Source organism: Stegostoma tigrinum, chromosome 44, assembly GCF_030684315.1.
Source record: "Stegostoma tigrinum isolate sSteTig4 chromosome 44, sSteTig4.hap1, whole genome shotgun sequence".
Classification (NCBI taxonomy): domain Eukaryota; kingdom Metazoa; phylum Chordata; class Chondrichthyes; order Orectolobiformes; family Stegostomatidae; genus Stegostoma; species Stegostoma tigrinum.
Genome location: NC_081397.1, coordinates 1,103,023 through 1,122,781, shown reverse-complemented (window position 1 = coordinate 1,122,781; position 19,759 = coordinate 1,103,023). Strand labels below are relative to the sequence as shown.

Here is a 19,759-nt window from a genome sequence, read left to right as displayed (position 1 = left end):
AGCTGTGACTGGAGAACGATCACCGATTATCTGCCGGAGTGTCTCACCCATCTTGTTTCCTGTTCTGGAGTTTGATGGGAAGCAATGCGAGGAGAGAAAGGATCAGAAACAGTGCGGCAATGAGTGTTGCCATCTCGGCGCCATGTGCCTGTGCTGGATTTAGAGAAGGATTTCCTGTCAATAATATCACTCATTCAACAAATGCAAACACCAGTGTTCCCTGTTGCCCTGAACCCCCCCCCCCCCCGCCTCCCCAGCACACATCCATTTGGAGTGAAACTCTCGTGTCTGTAAAATTCCGCTCCAAACCCTCAGCATCGCAGTGACATCATTGTTTCTGTGCATCCTGTCTCATTCACAAAATCCCTCCAATCCAACTCAGACTGTTTGGTGCAAAATTCAAAAGATCATTCTGCACTAGTCTCCCTAAATTGTCGATTAGACATTGTTGTCCCTCATATTTCCTACCACTATATATCAAGCTCTCGGTGGCAACTGGGTCATTCAGAGAGAAACATCAAAAATAGCTTCAGGAGTCGGCCAGTCAGCCTTCCAGCCTGCTGTGCCCATTCCATAGGATCTTAGCTGATCATCCAACTCAGTCCCCTGGCCCCCTGTATTCTCTCCCTTTCGCCCCTAAAAACTCTATCCAACTCCTTCCTGAACAACATTCCATGTTCTGGCCCCAACCACTTTCTGAGGAAGCCTGTTCACAGGCTTCCCACTCTCTTGATAAAGACATTTCTCCTCATCTCAGTCCTGCCCCATCTCAATTAGACTGTGACTTCCTGTTTGCAGACTCCCAGTTATTGGGAACAGCATTGCTGTCAGTCCTGTTAGGATTTCATAGGTTGCTATGAAATCTCCCCGCTTCAGTGATCCAGCCTCACTTCATCCATTAGTCCTACCATCCCAGGAATCAGGCTGGGAAACCCTCGCTGCACAATTTCCGTAGTGAGAACATTCTTTTTCAGATAACGAGACCCCAAACTGCACATACAATACTGCAGGTTATGCTGTGTAATGGCAGAAAGATGACCCTGACATCCCTGTTCCTGAACTTAAATCCTCTCCCTTATCTGATGAAGGATGTTTCTCACTCTCTCCACAGATGCTGTGAGACCCAGTGAGTTCTTTTCCAGCATTTTCTGTATTTATAACCAGTAACATTAACTCTGTTACTGCCTCTCTGTCTCCACAGATGATGCCAGAGCAGATGAGTTTCTACAGCCATTTTCCCAAGGGTTCAAGTCAAGTCTTCAGCCAGAGCCCAGTGAAGAATAAGCACAGATCAATGATGAAGAACGGGTAACCTGGCACCATGAGGTTGATGGAATTACTGGTCACATTAAATATCATGCAACCGGGACCCCTGTTGAGCACGGCACACTGGTATCGACCTTGGAGATGGGCCTGGAAGGAATGAATTGCCAGCTCTCTCCTTTCCGAGCTTAAGTTGTAATTCTCACTGGCATTGTTTAAGGCTTTCTGTTGGAAGTACCACTGAAAGTAGGGTCAATACACACTCTAGAACAAGATGACTCCCAATTTGAAACTCCGAAATATTCGTTCGGAGGATGAGGAAAACCCCGGCCACGGAAACTGGAACAAAGCAAAGCCAAATAGAAAATAAAAGGTCAGGTGCTGAATTTGTCTATTTTGTTTTACAGATGTCATCTTCAGTGACAGTATAATAATGGATGGAAAGAAATAAATCGAACAAGATTTTACATTTTTGCCAAGGTCAACAGTCTCAGGCTGTTGTAAAATCCACACTTTGAAAGATTTGTCTGAACTATGCAGAGCCAAATGCAATATCGTGCAACTGCATCCCCTTAACAGTCAGTGACGTTACTGTCACTATTTCCCTCCCCAATCCCCACACTATCGACATTAACATCGTGAGAGAATCTCACCAGCACCACCTTGATGTTCAATGGCATTAACATCACTTAATTCCACCAGTATCAACATACTGGGGATTACCTTTGAGAGAGAATCTAACCTTTGCCCCTTGACATTGGATGGTATAACCATCACTGAATCTCCTATTATTAATCTCCTGGGGGTTACAATTTACCAGAAACTGCACTGGGCTCACCATATCAAAATAATTACTACAAGACAGATCAGAGGCTGGGAATTCTGGTACTCACCTCTGGACTCCCCAAAACTTGTTTGTCATCAACAAGGTGCTAATCAAGAGTGTGATGGAATACCCCCAACTTGTCTGGATGAATGCAGCTCCAACAGCACTTGAGAAGCTCAGCACCATCCAGGGGCAAAGCAGCCCAGTTGGTTGGCACCACATCCATAAACATCCACTTCCTCCACCACCAACAATGATCAACTGCAGCAACCCTGTCTACAAGATGCACTGCATAATGTCACCTTCCAAACACATGTCCACTTCAATCTGGGTGGACAAGGGCTGCAGGCATGTGGGAACACGAAGCCCCTGCAAGTCCCCCCCGAGCCGCTCACCGTGCTCACTTGGAAATATATCTGCCGTTTCTTCAGCGTCACAGGTCAAAATCTCTCTTACTGCAAACATTGCAGGTACATAACATTCTCATGGGTTGCATGTGGAAGACAGGGCACCATCAAGGGGAATTCATGATGAGCAATCTGTGATCGGCCTAGCCAATGATATTCACGTCTTATTGACAAATTAGCTCCATGAGAAAAGGTCAGCTTTGAGGCTTGGTGCATTTCCTTGGTTGATCCGATAGCTTGAATCAATTGAATGGGAAAGAGGCCAAGCTCAGTGCTTTATCTAGCTGTTCCAGATCATTACTTTCCCACCCTGCGGGGGTGCAGAGGGTCTTGGGAAGCTGATCCTGTGGGGATTTCTGCATGTACAGCACAAAATATCAAATGGTTTCTAGAAGAATTTTGATATCGTTCTCAGGGCTAAAGGGATCAAAGGGAGAAAGTGAGGGGAAGAGGCAACTGAGGTGGATGATCTGCCCTGATCCCATTGAATGGATGGAGCAAGTGGGATAGCGTAAATTGCCTCCTCCTGTTGTCCATGCTTTTAACTTCCTCTGATGGAGTGCTTAACATGGAATTCTAGCATCAGAGAGGTCTGCAGCACAAAGAAAGGCCCTTCGGCACATTGAATCTGCACCAGTGAAAAGCAACCACCTCTCTGTTCTTTCATCCATTTTCCCAATATTTATACACAGAGGCATATAGCATGGAAACAGGCCCTTTGACCCTTCTCATCTATGCTGAGCAGGTTTCACAAACTCACCTGGTCCCATTTGCGTGCATTTGGCTCATAATCCTCAAAATCGTTTGTGTCGAAATGTCTTTTAAATGTTGTATTTGTACTCACCTCCACCACTTGCTCTGGCAGCTCATTTCATTTAGGTACCACCCTCTGTGTGAATACATTTCTGGTTGCAGGAGCAGCGCGAGCGGGAGCTTGGAGCAGGAGCCTGTCGGGAAGCCGGTGAGTCACTGTTTTTGCATCTATAAAAAGCTTACCTCGTGAATAGGCGGAGGTACGCTGAGCAGGAGCCGACACGGGACTGGTGAGTGAGTGAGGTGATATATTTGTGTGGTTGCGTTACCCGAAACACTACCAGTGTAGTGTCTCCCACCCATCCTCCTCCTTGAAACAAAAAAAGGTTCTGTGTGCCTGATTGGTAAGGTAACAAGTTTATTTTTTATTCTTTATTTTTTAACAGTCTTGGGAATTTAGAATAGTGGGAACGGAGGTCAGGGCAGCTGAATGTTCCTCCTGCAGAATGTGGGAGATAAGGGTCACCACTAGTGTCCCTGCTGACGACACCTGCGGGAAGTGCAGCCAACTCCAGCTCCTTGAAAACTGCGTTAGGGAACTGGAGCTGGAGCTGGATGAACTTCGGATCATTCGGGAGGCAGAGGGGGTTACTGAGAGGAGTTACAGGGAGGTAGTCACTCCTCAAGTACAGGAAAAATGTAGATCGGTTACGGTCAGGGGACGGAAAGGGAACCGGCAGGCAGTGCAGGGATCCCCTGTGGCCATTACCCTCAACAATAAGTATACCGTTTTTGATACTCTTTGGGGGTCGACTTACCAGGGGAAAGCAGTGGGGCACAGGTCTCTGGCACAGAGTGTCCCTGCTGCTCAGAAGGGAAGGGGGAAGAGGAGCAGAGTATTAGTCACTGGGGACTCCATAGTTAGGGGGACAGATAGGAGGTTCTGTGGAGACGAGAGAGACTCACGGTTGGTGTGTTGCCTTCCAGGTGCCAGGCTGCGTGATGTCTATGATCGTGTTTTTGGGATCCTTAAGGGGGAGGGGGAGCAGCCCCAAGTCGTGGTCTACATTGGCACCAACGACATCGGTAGGAGAGAGACGGGGATTTACTGCAGAAATTCAGGAATCTAGGATGGAAGCTGAGAGCGAGGCTGAACAGAGTTGTCTCCGGTTTGTTGCCCATGCCTCATGCTAGTGCGGTGAGGAATAGGGAGAGAGAGGAGTTGAACACGAGGCAACAGGGATGGCGCAGGAGGGAGGGTTTTGGATTCTTGGATAATTAGGGCTCTTTCTGGGGTAGGTGGGACCTCTACAAGTAAGATGGTCTTCAGCTGAACCAGAGGGGCACCGATATCCTGCGGGGGAGGGGGGCAGAATTTGCTAAGGCTATTCGGGTGGGTTTAAACTAATTCAGCAGGGGGATGGGCACCAAAATTGTAGTTTGACTACAGAAAAGGTTGAGAGTAGGGAGGTCCGAAATAAAGTTTCAGGGACGAAAGATGGCACCTGCAAGCAAGAAGTTGGATTGAAGTGTGTCTACTTCAATGCCAAGAGCATCCGGAATAAGGTGGGTGAACTTGCAGCATGAGTTAGCACCTGGGACTTCGATGTTGTGGCCATTTCGGAGACACGGATAGAGCAGGGACAGGAATGGTTGTTGCAGGTTCCGGGATTTAGATGTTTCAGTGAGAACAGAGAAGATGGTAAAAGGGGCAGAGGTGTGGCATTGTCGGTCAAGGACAGTATCACAGTTGCAGAAAGGATGTTTGGGGACTCGTCAGCTGAGATAGTGTGGGCTGAGGTTAGAAACATGAAAGGAGAGGTCACCCTGTTGGGAGTTTTCTGTAGGCCTCCCAATAGTTCCAGATTTGTAGAGGAAAGGATAGCAAAGATGATTCTCGATGGGAGTAAGAGAGACAAGGTAGTTGTCGTGGGGGACTTCAACTTTCCAAATTTTGACTTGGAACACTATAGTTGGAGTACTATGGATGGGTCAGTTTTTGTGCAACATGTGCAGGAGGGATTCCTGACACAGTATGTAGATAGGCCAACAAGGGACGAAGCCACGTTAGATTTGGTACTGGGTAATGAGCCTGGCCAGGTGTTAGATTTTGAAGTAGGTGAGCACTTTGGTGATAGCGATCACAATTCTGTTATGTTGACTTTAGTGATGGAAAGGGATATGTGCATACGACTGGGCAAGAGTTTTAGCTGGGGGAAAAGCAATTACAATGAGATTAGGCAAGATTTAGGGAGCATGGGATGGGGAAGGAAACTGCAGGGGATGGGCACATTAGAAATATGGAGATAATTAAAGGAAAACCTCCTGTGTGTACTTGATAAGTATGTACCTGTCAGGCAGGGAGGAAGCTGTAGTGTGCAGGTGCAGTGGTTTATGAAGGAGGTGGAATCTCTGGTCAAGAGGAAGAAGAAGGCTTATGTTAGGATGAGATGTGAAGGCTCATTTAGGGCACTTGAGGGCTACGAGGTAGCCAGGAAAGACCTAAAGAGAGAGCTCAGAAGAGCCAGGAGGAGACATGAGAAGTTGTTCGTGGATAGGATCAGGGTAAACCCCAAGGCTTTCTATAGGTATTTAAGGAATAAAAGAATGACGAAATTAAGATTAGGCCCAATCAAGGATAGTAGTGGTAAGTTGTGCGTGGAGTCAGATGAGATAGGGGAAGTGCAAAATGAATATTTTTCAACAGTATTCACTTTAGAAAATGACAATGTTGTCGAGGAGAATACTGAGGTACAGGCTACTAGACTAGGTGGGATTGAGGTTCACAAGGAAGAGGTATTAGAAATCCTACAGAGGGTGAAGATAGATAAGTCCCCTGGGCCAGAAGAGATTTATCCTCGGATCCTCTGGGAAGCCAGGGAGGAGATTGCCGAGCCTTTGGCATTGCTCTTTGACTCGTCTTTGCCTACAGGAATAGTGCCAGATGACTGGAGGATAGCAAATGTGGTTCCCGTGTTGACGAAGGGGAGTAGAGACAGCCCTGGTAGTTATAGACATAATGAGCCTTACCTCAGTTGTTGGGAAAGTGTTGGAAAAGGTTATAAGGGATAGGATTTATAATTATCTAGAAAAGAATAAATTGACCAGGGATAGTCAGCACGGTTTTGTGAAGAGAAGGTTGTGCCTCACAAACCTTATTGAGTTTTTTGAGAAGGTGACCAAACAGCTAGATGAGAGTAAACCGGTTGATGTGGTGTACATGGATTTCAGCAAGGCATTCGATAAGGTTCCCCACAATAGGCTATTGTACAAAATGTGCAGGAATGGAATTGTGGGAGATATAGCAGTTTGGATCGGAAATTGGCTTGCTGAAAGAAGACAGAGGGTGGTAGTTGATGGGAAATATTCATCCTGGAGACCAGTTACTGGTGGTGTACCGCAAGGGTCGGTGTTGGGTCCACTGCTGTTTGTCATTTTTACAAATGACCTGGATGAGGGCGTAGAAGGATGGGTTAGTAAATTTTCAGACAACACTAAGGTCAGTCGAGCTCTGGATAGTGACGAAGGATGCTATAGGTTGCAGAGCGACAGAGATAAGCTGCAGAGCTGGGCTGAGAGGTGGCAAATGGAGTTTAATGCAGACAAGTGTGAGGTGATGTACTTTGGTAGGCGTAACCAGAAGGCAAAGTACAGGGCTAATGGTAAGATCCTTAGTAGTGTAGATGAGCAGAGAGATCTCGGTGCCCATGTACACAGATCCTTGAAAGTTGCCACCCAGGGTGACAGGGCTGTTAAGAAGGCATACAATGTGTTAGCTTTTATTAATAGAAGGATCGAGTTCTGGAACCAAGAGGTTATGGTGAAGCTGTACAAAACTCTGGTGCGGCCGCACTTGGAGTGTTGTGTAAAGTTCTGGTCACTGCATCAGAAGAAGGATGCCTGGAATGGAGGGAAGGTCTTACGAGGAAAGGCTGAGGGACTTGAGGCTGTTTTCATGAGAGAGAAGAAGGTTGAGAGGTGACTTAATTGAAACATATAAAATAATCAGAGGGTTAGATAAGCTGCATAGGGAGAGCCTTTTTCTTTGGATGGTGACGGCGAGCACGAGGCGACATCGCTTTAAATTGAGGGGTGAAAGATACAGGACAGATGTCAGAGGTAGTTTCTTTACTCTGAGAGTAGTAAGGGAATGGAACGCTTTGCCTGCAACGGGAGTAAATTCGCCAACTTTAGGTACATTTAAGTCGTCATTGAACAAGCATATGGACGTACATGGAATAGTGTAGGTTAGATGGGCGTGAGATCGGTATGACAGGTCGGCACAACATCGAGGGCTGAAGGGCCTGTACTGTGCTGTAATGTTCTATGTTCTATGTTCTATCTTCCACCCTGCCCTGACTTTGTACAATTTCTACAAGACTCCTTCATCCACTCCACAGTCCCCACTTGCCCCACTCCCCCGGCACCTTTCCCTGACATGACTCAGAACTCAAATTCTGTTCAGTGTCAAGTTTTCATAGTTTAGCAATGTTTAAACATGTATCAAAATACATTCAGCATTGTCACCTCCGGATCTATTTAAAACAAGTAATTATAGGCATTCACCACAATGTGAGAAGAGATTTCATAGCACCCTGCATTTTAAATGATTGCCCCTTTACACTGTCCTTAAGCCCCTTGTTAATATTTAACTGATTAGAGGAAACACATTTTCAACCTCTGCCTGTTTTGGACAGGGGAATCCTTTAGCCATCAAGCCATCTGGTCCTGGCAAAATGCATGCCATCTGTTTCAATGTATTTCAAACAATGTGCCCGTTATGACAGGATCTGTTACAAGATCTGTCCTCCCTTGCCTCTCCATGAATACGAAGCATTGAGAGTGGTGTGGGACAAATGCTGTCCAATGGGACTAGATTAAATTGGCAGAGCTGGTCGGCATGGGCACATTGGACCAAAGGGTCTGTTTCTGCGCTGTACCATCCATGAATCGATGAATTGATGAATCACATTTCTGTGGGTCAGGAGTCACAATTACGCAAGACCAGATGAAAATGGCAGCTTCCTTCCCTAAAGGCCATCAGAGAATAAATTGGTCTGGAAATGGATGAACACAGCAGGCCAGGCAGCATCAGAAGCATAGGAAAGCTGATGCTTTGGGTCTGGACCTTTCTTCAGAAATGGGGGAGGGGAATGGGGCTCTGAAATAAATAGAAGGGCGGGGGGAGCCGATGATAGAAGGTGGATACTAGAGCAGATAGGTGGAGAGAAAACGAACAGGTCAAGGAGGGGGGGATGGAGCCAGTAAAAGTGCGTGCAGGAAGGAGGTTGCGTTGGGCATTGGTCAGTGAGGTGGAAGGAGCGGGTAGGTGGGCGGGAAGACGGACAGGTCAAGGAGACAGGGATGGAGCCAGTAAAAGTGCGTGCAGTTAGGGAGTTGGGTTGGGCATTGGTCAGTGAGGTGGAAGGAGCGGGTAGGTGGGAGGGATGACAGACATGTCAAGGAGGCGGGGTCGAGAGGTGGTGCTAGTCTTGGGGTGAGTTGGGCGGGGTGTTGGTTGGGGAGATTTTGAACCTTGTAAAGTCCATATTGAGACCATTGAGATGTAGGGTTCCCAGATGGAACACAACTTGTTTTGCCTCCAGTTTTCATGTGGCATCATCATGACTCTGGAGGAGGCCCAGGATGGACATGTCGTCCAAGGAGTGGGAGGGAAGTTTGAACTGGTTCGTGAATGGGAGCTATTGTCATTTGTCACAAACAGAGCTAGATGCTCCACAAATCGGTTTCCAAGCCTCGCTTGATTTCCCTGATGTAGAGGATGCCACATTGGGAGCAACGGGCACAATCAGCCACAGCAGCCGATGTGAAGGTGAACATCTGCTTCATGCGGAAGGTTTTCTTTGGGCCTGGGATGGAGGTGAGGGTGCAGGTGTACGGGCAGATGCCACACCTCCTATGTTTTCAGGGAAAGGTGCCGGGGGAGTGGGGCTAGTGGGGACTGTGGAGCGGATGAAGGAGTCGTGTAGAGAGTGCTTGGTCTAGAAGGCAGATAAGGGTCGAGAGGAAATATATCCTTGGTAGTGGGGTCAGATTGCAGGTGGCAGAAGTGGCAGGGAATGAAGCATTGAATCCAGAGGTTGATAGGGTGATACGTCAGGACTCAGGCAATTCTGACTTTGCTGATATTGCAGGGAGTGGGTGTGAGGGATGAGGTGCAGGAAACGCTAGAGATGTGGTTGAGGGTATTTTTGAAAACTGTGGGGATGGGGAGGAGTGGCCCTTGGGAAATGAGGACATCTCGGTTTTCTGGGATGGAATGCCTCATCTTGGGAGCAGAGGTGGTGGAGGCAAAGGATTTGGGAAAATGGGATAACATTCTCACAGGAAGGTGGGTGAGAGGAGGTGAACAATTGGGAATGGGGAGTAGCATTCTTGCAGGAAGGTGGGTGAGAGGAGGTTCAACATCGGCAGTTGTAATACCTCAAGGATAAAAAAAACCTCCTTGGAAAAGGAATCAAAATGTATTACTGAATGTAATTACCTTAAGGTGAAAATAAAGACCACGGCCGGTTATTGCCAAACAACATTTTGATGTTTATGTCACAAATAATATTTCAGAGATGGCTGTGCACTTAGAACACAACCCTCTCACCTTTCTGGAAAGATTTCAGAGCTAGAATACAAGACTATTTTGCTCGAGTCTTAAGTTGCAGGCTTTTAATTGATATAACATGATGGGTCATTAAAATATCGTTGTAGCTGCATTATCGCTGGTTTTAAAGAAAATGTGCAGACCAGACAGAGCCATTATGGTCCAATGTAATATATAAATGAGAATTAGGATGAAAGATGCAACTTTAGATTACTGACCTATGTGTCTCGTGACATTGGTGTGAAGATTTTTTTTACATGAAGGCATCATTTGATAATGGTGTGTTTTTACTCCCTTCAGGGAGGAGGTATTACGAAGTTGTGTAGAGTAATTGTGAATTAGAAGGCAGGATGTTGGAATTTGTTCGTTTAAAAATCATAAGGGATAAGAGTGCGTGGCTCCATTGAGATTTAAAATGTTTTTCTCAGCTTCGAGATTTATGCAGAAAAAGTACCTAAGCAGCTGAAGACGTACAGATGGTTCTAAAATTGAAACGTGTCAATTGGCTGTGTGATTGGAAGCTTTAGACTTGTTTTGATGTTTTGGCAACTCGCCAGAATCAGCCAATTAATTTACACTGAGCACTTATTGATTGAAAACGAACTGAATTTACATCTGATGGTTTTGACAACCTCAGATCAATGTTGTAAGATAATTGCGATCGGAGTGGGGTGGGGTGGTGATGGTGTGGGGGGCGGCATGGTGGCTCAGTGGCTAGCAGTCTCACAGCGCCAGGGACCTGGGTTCGATTCCAGCCTCGGGTGACTGTCTGTGCAGAGTTTGTATGATCTCCCTATGTCTGCATGGGTTTCCTCCGGGTGCCCCGGTTTCCTCCCACAGTCCAAAGATGTACAGACTAGGTGGATCGGCCATGCTAAATTGACCGAGGTGTTCAGGGGTGTGTGGGTCTGGGTGGCTTCACGGGGCTGTGTGAACTTGTTGGGACGAAGGGCCTGATTCCACACTGGAGGGAATCTAATCCAATCTGCCAAGATACATAAGGAGACGAGTTTTGAAAATCGGTGTGAGACTGAATCACCATCTGAGAAATAAGAATCAGGCTGTCACAAGAAATCACTGATCTCTCTTCAGAAAGCACGATCTATCCATAAAAAGTACCACAGCACTTGCAGGCAAGAGACCTCACAACAGACATCACAGAGAAAGCATCCATGAGTTTGTGAAGCGTTCCATAGATAAACCTGAGGATCAGGTTAAAAGTTCGGCACAACATCGGGGGCCGAAGGGCCTTACTGTGCTGTACTGTTCTATGCTCTATGTTCTATGACAGCCAGGTGAGCGGACGGTAGGCATTTATGTATTGGGGACAGCAGACGAAAGGCATGTAGGCTTTGAGGGACTAAATTTTAATTTACTTTCCTAATTGGGTTTCTGTAAGTGGGAGCAAAAACAAAGTTGCTGGAAAAGTTCAGCAGATCTGGCAACATTGGTGAATTAAAAACAGCGTTAACATTTCTAGTGTGGTGACCCGTCCTCAGAAGTTATGGTGGCTGGGAAAATATCAGTTTGTATGCAGAAAATAGGGAGAAGGCTATTGAAAATCGATGGGAGAGCGAAATGCCATTATTAGTGACCAATAACATGCAGTGTAATAGCAGGTTATGTGATAATGGGTGACGGCTTCGCAGAACATCTATGTTCTGATTGTAAGTAAGTCCCTGAATTACCTGTTGCCTGCCAGCTTAACACACCACCCTCTTCCCAGACCAACATCTTTGTCTCTGGCTTGCTGCGGTGTTCCAGCAAAGTTCAATGCAAGCTGGAAGAACAATTCCTCATTTTCCGTTTTTGGGGACCCTGTAGCCCTCCGGGCTCAATATTGAGTTCAATACTTTTAGGGTCTAAACCCTCCCATGTCCCAGTCCCCAACCCCACACACCAGGCCTTGCTATTCAGAGCCTGCCGTTACACGACCTGTTGTTAGTCACGAACAGTCCCCATTAACAGCTACTCACCCTCCCCGCCTGATCTTTTTCGACTCCTTAGTCTGCACAACCGTCTTTCTCTCTCTTTAGGCTCTATCCTATCATTTACTCCCGACACCAACCCCTCCCTATTTTCTGCATATAAAACTGATGTTTTCCCAACCACTATCACCAGCCACAGATCCTGCCAGACCTGTTGAGATTTTCCAGCAACTTCTGGCTTTGTTTCTGATTTGCACCATCCATAGTTCTTTTTTTTATTTAAGTAGAGCTTGTGTTAATTGGAATAGCATGCCAGTAGAATTCAGTTCGATCAGGGAATAGTTTATAGTTCTGGGGGAATTGTTCAGCTTGTTAGTAACTCTGTTAAATTGTTCACTGTTCAGGTTAAATCAACAAATTGTTACTTGCTACTTATTACTTGAATATCAGGGATTTTCTTTCATTCAACCTCCCCTTCTCTGCAAATGTTATACTAATAAGATGAGGTGAGGTGAGTTTCAGTGGTGTTTTGGGTTTAATTACTGGAAACGGACTTCTACTCCCATAGACGAGAGGCTTGTGTTTCAATTTTCATATCCAGAGGGGTTTAATCTACCCTTCCTAACATGGGGATTGTTAACTCCAGAAATCAATTAGGAGAGCAATTGGCATCTGTGAATACACTGGTAGGTACGATGAGAGAAACGTCCCAAAATGTTAAACGAATATATCAAGGGAATGGAATGGCCAGGGAACGCGGAAAGCCCATAAGGGACCATGGGTTATTTAGCAGGTGAAATGCAGTGACTTTGGCAGACTGTTAAATGAGTACTTCATATGGCTTCTCTCGGCGAGGGAAAGCTGAAGTGCAAAATGGGGTTGTGGATTTTTTTGTCTGACGCATATAAGAAGCATATAGGAGATTTTGTTGGATTTAAAATTGAGCGAATGCCAGGGCCACATGAAGTATATCGCAGGTCGCTGTGGGAGGTAAGGATAAAACTTAAGAGTGTTGATGAAATCTTAACTCATCTCTGGCAACAGGGGAGTGTTGTATGACAGCTAATGTTGTTCCAGTTTGCAAGGAAGATATTATAGATAGACCAGAGATCTATAGGCGAGTGAGCCGAACACTAGTAGTAATGGAAAAAAATAGTAAAGGAGAAAATTAATCCTCATTTAAAACCTTACCATTGTAGAATTGTGCAGTATATAAGGTGGCCTTTCAGTCCATCAGGTCGGCATTGACTCCAAACAGCAATCCACTCAGGCCTAAACCACGAACTTACCCCTGTAACCCTGCATTTGTCATGATTAATCCACTTCACCTTTCCAGTTTAGTCCAGCCAATCCTCCTGACCTGCACATCTTTGGACTTGGAGAAGCAATTTTGATCAGGTTTATTCCAAATGGCTCTGCCAGATGGAGGCCTAATAAATCTGCAGGAATTTTTGTGAGGAGATGACCAGGAGTTCAGATAATGGGAGGACATTCTCTATCGTTCAGTTAGATTTCAGCAAGGCTTTCCATGAGGGCCCTTGGGGAGACTGAAGAAGAAGATGAAAGCTCAGGATATCAGGATACGGTCGCAAATTTGGATTCAAATTTGTCTTCTTTACAGGAGATATTGCGCGATGGTGGAAAGCTGCTTGGAGAAGGTTTGCAGTGACTTACCATTGGGATTAGTGCTGGTTCCATTGCTATTATGTTCAAAACATAACTTAGTTGAGAACGTGGAAATAAAGACAGGTATTTTTGAGGAAGACACAATAATTGGCCAGGTGGTAGACAGTGAAGAGGAGTGCATTAGGTTACAAGAGGATATAAACAGTATGATCCAGTGTGCAGGTCAGTAGCTGATGCAACGAAACACTGACACATCTGAGGTGACACCCTTTGGGAGAAGGAACCAGGTAGGTCATGTTCGTGGATTCATAGAATGCCAAAGATGAAGACAAAGGCCATTTGGCTTGCCAAGACTGTACAGGCCCGCAAATGATCATCCTACCCAGAACAACCCACCGACCAAACCCTATACCCCTAACCATGCATTTTCTATGGTTAATCACCCAGTAATCCGCACATCCCTGGGTATTATGGGACAATTTAGTACGGCCAATCCACCCTAACCTGCATATCCCTGGGCGCAACGGGGGAATTTAGCATGGCCAATCCAACCTAACCAGCACATCCTGGGCACTACGGGACAATTTAGCATGGACAATCCACCCTAACCCGCACATCCCTGGGCACTACAGGACAATGTATCATGGCCAATCCCACCCTAACCTGCATATCCCTGGGCACAACAGGACAATGTAGCATGGCCAATCCACCCTAACCCGCACATCCTTGGACTCCAAGAAGAAACCGAAGTGTCCATGTGGAGACAGATGAACATGCAATTTCCACACTCGCAGTCACCTGACGCTGGAATTAAACCACATAATTTCTGCAATAACCATCAAAAATAGCATCAATGCGATGGGGAGTCATGTTCACCAGCTGTACAAGTATTCTCCATTGTCAAGGCTGTGATGAGGTCTGGGCAGAAGGGGTTAGAAACCAAAACAGGACCCCAGTGAGCAGGTTGTTACTGAGCAAGTGCTCCTTCATTGCTCTGTTGATGACAGATTTCCTCAGTTTACTGATAACCAAGGGAAGAGTGATGTGGCGGTAATCTTTTTTCCCTCATTGTCACCAATTGTCTCATGGTCACCATCAGAGTAGGATTTAATCCTGCTGCCGCATTTACTGTTCCACTTTTTGTCTATCTTAATCATTTAGACAGGGACAGAACCCTATTTGATTTCATTCAGATTTAAAATGAAACACACATTTGTTGTTGTCTCAATTCCCACAAACCTCAGCAAAATATTTGGGAAAAAGACCAATTTTTCATTCATTCCATCCTTATCTCACAATTGATTTAATGATTGCAGTAAAGGGGAATTTTACGACATTCACCAAATTCTTTCTGAATTTTGTCTGAGTTACAGCATAAATACCAGTGTTCGTACAGCAACTCCGGAGCTGAAGCATGAATCCCAACTCAAGCACAAAAGGAAGCAATGATACAGAATAATACCCCAAAGAAAACATCCGATACCAAATAGAAAACACCATTAAGGTTGACCATAAGATAATGAAATTAGCTGAGAGAATGAAGAGTAAATTGATGGATTTCCTCCGATTCTCCATCTCTGGATCTCTGCCACTACGAGAAGCATGCAGTCTTCTACGGGCTCTGCTTGTCAATAAAATATTTTTCACAGTTATTGCATTGAACAACAAAATCAAGATGAAAGGGCAGCACGGTGTTAATATATGATGTAAAAATTCAATCGTCACCCAGAGCACAGACTTTAAAACATTTTTCCTTAAGAGACAAAACCAGGGTAAGTTGATCTGATAATAGTTACCCATTAGCATGAAATACCAGGAAATGTTCTTCATGCAGCTCAAAGCAGTCACCGTTCCCAGAGCCATAGCGGCTGTTCGTTCAGTGCAGTATTTGCTTTTCAGCTTCTGACAGCAAATGGCAATAAGGCGATCGAAGGTGAAACTGACGGTGAACCAAACAGAACAGTCAGTGGCTGCATAAAGCACGACAGCGTGGATATTGCACATGGGGATAGAAAACAAGAAATGGAACTCATCACGGTAAACAATTGGAATGTGTCTGAAGATGAGATCGAAGATAATAACCAGTAGGTCCGCAACTGCCATAGCCACCAGGTAGAGAGTGACACATTTGGACAGATCACACTTCCCACGGGACAGAATCAGAATTGTCACAAAGTTCACTGGAAGTAAGAGTAACAAACATGCACATATTTTGTTTAGGAAATGAGAAAAACTTAAAGAACAAAGAACAATCCAGCACAGGAGCAGAACATCCAGGCCTGTACCTTCACATTTTGCCCTTCCCAGCGAAGGGTGCCTTCACTTACAGGATTTGTATTCCCCCATGTTCTTCCCATTCATGTATTCTTCCAGGTGATTTTCAAATGCTGCTATTGTGCCAGCTTCCTCCACCTCCTCTGGCAGTGTGTTCCAGGTACTCTCCACCCTTTGTGCGAAAAACTTACCTCGCACATCTCTTTTAAAATTGCCCCTCGCGCCTTGAATGTGTGCCCTCTCGTAATGGAGCCCCCCTCCCCACCTTTGGAAAAGCCTAACATTTTCCACTCCATCCATGAGATTTCCAATCTTATGAATCTCAACTCCTGCTTCATTGAAAACAAAGCTAATCTATTCCAATTAGTCTCTTAATCAGAGGTAAAATCCAGCCATACCAAGCAATGTCCTGCTAAACCTTTATCGCTATCCTCTCAAAGCATCAACCACATTCTTCTAGTAGTATGGTGAACAGAACTGTAGGCAACAAGGTAGATGCTCTGAAAGTTCGACAGAATACCCTTGATCTTATCTGAGTGTCATTGGCTGGCTGTTGTAGAAGGGGTGCCAGGAGTGATGATGTGAAGAATGCAGAGAGAGTGATAAATCATACAAAGGAAGTTTTTTTTCCCCTGAGGACATATTATGCATTTACAGAGGAGAATGCGCAAAATAGGATAGTTCAGTTTTGAGTTGAGAAGATTAAGAGGAGAATTAATTTACTTGATGATTTATTTGATGCAGAACTGTTTCTCTAGGTTGGTTATGATTAATAATAATGTGATTGGGCAGTAACACAACTGATAAAAGAATCCAAAGTGGCTGGGAGAAATTCTATTTTACCCATCAAGCATTAAAATGCATAATTGTAACATGTTGAAAAAAGTGTTCCGAAGAAGGTTTCTGGATTTTTTTTCATTTATATTGCAGGGAAGTCATTTCCATTCTTGAAAGATCCAGTAATTAGATGAAAAACACATATTTGCCAATAACAAGCTGAACACATAATAACAGAAATTAGGATGGCACAAACTGTTAAAGTGGGCCTGAAAACATTGCCACAGACATGCAGATGTAAAACAGTATTATTTACTTATTTGATAGAATCTGACGGCAAACCATGGCTTTGGTGAATACTGGAGAGAATGGTTTGGTGTTCCCAGCACGAAAATAAGAAGATCAACAATGGAGAATAGTAAGGTTTACAAACATACAAATTGAATGCTGACACCTACCACCTGAAACCAAAAAAAAGGAAGTTAGTTAACATCACAGAGACAAGAATAAAGCAGTGGATTCTAAAATTACAACTTTCTATGGAATCATCTCAGAAACACCAATCTCATCAATAATGCTGCAATGAACCACATGAATAATAATCCAGTTAAACTTTGTTCATAGAAAATAAAATAAACAGCTGTTGTTACTTACGTGGAACACCAACAATTGCAAGGGTAGGATCGTAGAAGCATTGAACAATATAATGTATATATTGGATCCGCCAGGCTACTGATATCCGATTGTAAAACAGAGAAAGAAAGTGAATAGTCCAGGATAAATCTCTACTGGTTGGTGTCGCATTGCATTTTTTTGTACCGAGATCCTGAACACTTGATGAAACGTTCCAAGCTCCTTTGCTCAGAACCTGGTGTGTTGCTGTACCAGTCCATTGGGCTGCACTCAGATTCTGATCCATTGCTGTTAAGTTTCAATCACTGCTTTTGGAGTCCCACAGATTTCCATAAGATTTCAAAGCCTTGATTCTTAGCTTCTCTTCTGTCTGAGTCTGGATTCACTTATCCTCGTTGGTGTCCAAATATACTGTGTAAGCCATTACAAGGATTGCCCTATAAATAGACCAACCGCGCTCTCTCTGTCCCAGTGACGCAAGTGGAATCCTTGGGGACTGACATTGCTTAGTCCCTGAGCAAACAGCTGTATTACTCTGCTCAATGTCGCACCAGAACATTTACACAGTCCGAAAGGGATTCATAAGAAGTGTCAAGGGTTCAATTGTGAAAATAGCAAAGGTTGGACTAGAATATTTAAATCTACCTTGTACAGTACAACATACCAAAGAATCATTACAGCTGATAGACCTAATGGAGCACTTGGATAAAATGATGCAGTGTCTACATGTAGATATTGATCTTGAAGTTATGTGCAGCGAGTCACCAAAGTGATCTTACAAAGTATCCTTCGAGTGATTTTTTACAGCAGCTGAAATCTACTGAACAAAGAGCCTACTCTGATTTTTCGATTGACTAAAAGACCATTAATTTGACCGTGCAGAAAATATTGAGGAAGGGTGCTGATCGAGGGAAGATCGTGAGCTTGGAGATGATTGTGGAAACTGCAAAGTGCTGTAGAAAGAGGCAGAGATAGGGAGGTTTCTGAGGCCAGTGCGAGTCACAGTAAGATGAAGGAATTAGAGCTGGGGAAGGGCAGAGATGCAGCAAGTGGAAGTTTCAGGGGATCTTACACACAAGTTCTGAAATTGGTTTGTTCATTTGAGACAAACCAACAAGGTGACAGAAAACAGCCTATTGCAATAACTGAAGAAACTTTAATTCATTATTATTGTTATTGAAGTCATGTAGCAACCTCGTAGACATACTAAGCTTTTGTTTTCTGCTTCAGCTCAGGATGCAGACCAACACTCAAATTGTCAGTCTCTTTCCAAAGCCTCCAGGTTAGGCCACTCCTGTTTGCAAGCTGCATAACTTCAAACTTTCACATTGGCATTTGAATCACTGAAAACTGCTCAATAATTCTTCAAAGCCTCACACCTATAGTCTAATCAATTGAAGCATTAAATGATGACTGACCTTGCCCAGGTGAGATGAATTTCTAATTGGTTTAATGGACTCGATGATCAGTCTGTATCAGTCTCCAAATGCAGGCATACACAGACAGAACCCAGAGATTGATGTCCTTGCTAACACTTCTCAAACCTCAGTTAATTGTTGATGCTGCACCAAAAAGGCTATTAGCTCATATTCTTTTGCGTTCCCCTTATACTTCCAACAGAAAACTAACGCATAGAATAATGATCTGTGCAAATAAAAACCCAAAGAACTGCGGATACTATAAATCAGGGACAAAAGCAGAATTTGCTGGAAAGTCTCTGTGAAGAAAAAAAAAATCAGAGTTCATGTTTCGGATTCGGTGACCCTTCACCAAACGTTCGCCCAAAATGTTAACTCTGATTTCTCTATTTCTTCACAGATGGTCCAGACCTGCTGGGTTTTCCCGCAACTTCTGTTTTTGTCCACCTTTTACAGTTTTGTTCTCCCAGAATTGATTTGTCTGGTCTCTCAGCGAGCACTTCCCCTCTTAATTGTGGGCTTTACCAATTATATAATGTAGAAATTATACTTACTAAATTAAATCATTAATAAATCTAGATATTTCACCACATGCTTGAATTGCTCCCATGTTCAGTCAGTGTATAGATTTTTTTGCAGCAACCTAAATTCCCACAGCATCCAATGTACCTTTTTGGAAGATATCATGAGCAACACTTTGAAGTACAATTAGGATATACGCACCAGAAAGAAGTGTGAATTTACCACTTTAACTGGTGAGTGTGATTATCGATCTGACTCAGAGCCTACAGTGCATTATCGACTCGATGGGAAGATAAAATGTGTGCCATTGTTAGTTTGTCGGGGACAGAATGAAATATAAAGGCAGCAACGGGTTAAAAATCCAATCTACCCTGAGTCTGGAATGTAGTTTGGTTGATTTCTGGCATCGAATTGTACATTGTTGATGATCCTTCTGTGTTCGAATCAGAACTACAAGGAAATCTTTTTTTACAACGAGGAAATCCCATTGTTGATAGAACTCGCCTTTTTGATTTCTCATGCATTTTTTGAATTCCCGGTTTCTGGAGACAGCAAATATATTGCGGATGTGATGTCAATTCAGCTACACAGCAGATTTATTTTCTTTTAACAGGGAGGACATAAGTTCACAATGCACCATACTGATTTGCAGTAAAAGGCAACTTCAAATAAATATGAAATTGAAAGCGGCCCACAGCAGCAATGTCAACATGACA

The 19,759-nt window shown here is 44.3% G+C and overlaps 1 protein-coding gene across 1 annotated transcript; it reads right to left on the bottom strand.

The window, feature by feature from the left end:
* Positions 1 to 8,976: 8,976 nt before the first annotated feature.
* LOC132206885 (probable G-protein coupled receptor 139) lies at positions 8,977 to 17,494 on the bottom strand. Its single transcript, XM_059641993.1, has 3 exons — positions 17,125 to 17,494; positions 14,802 to 15,599; positions 8,977 to 9,119 (listed from the first exon to the last, which is right to left on the bottom strand). Exons 1-3 carry the CDS (start codon positions 17,387 to 17,389, stop codon positions 8,977 to 8,979), a joined length of 1,206 nt encoding a protein of 401 aa, XP_059497976.1. The 5' UTR covers positions 17,390 to 17,494.
* Positions 17,495 to 19,759: the final 2,265 nt, after the last annotated feature.

What these genes read in the sequence shown, in the direction of transcription:
- LOC132206885 (XM_059641993.1), bottom strand. Translation starts at nt 17,389, where the DNA reads ATGGATCAGAATCTGAGTGCAGCCCAATGGACTGGTACAGCAACACAC. An exon ending in TGCAATTGTTGGTGTTCCAC is followed by an intron (nt 15,600 to 17,124) that starts GTAAGTAACAAC and finishes TCTTACTTCCAG; the next exon opens with TGAACTTTGTGACAATTCTG. An exon ending in GAGTTGCTGTACGAACACTG is followed by an intron (nt 9,120 to 14,801) that starts GTATTTATGCTG and finishes CCTCCATCCCAG; the next exon opens with GCCCAAAGAAAACCTTCCGC.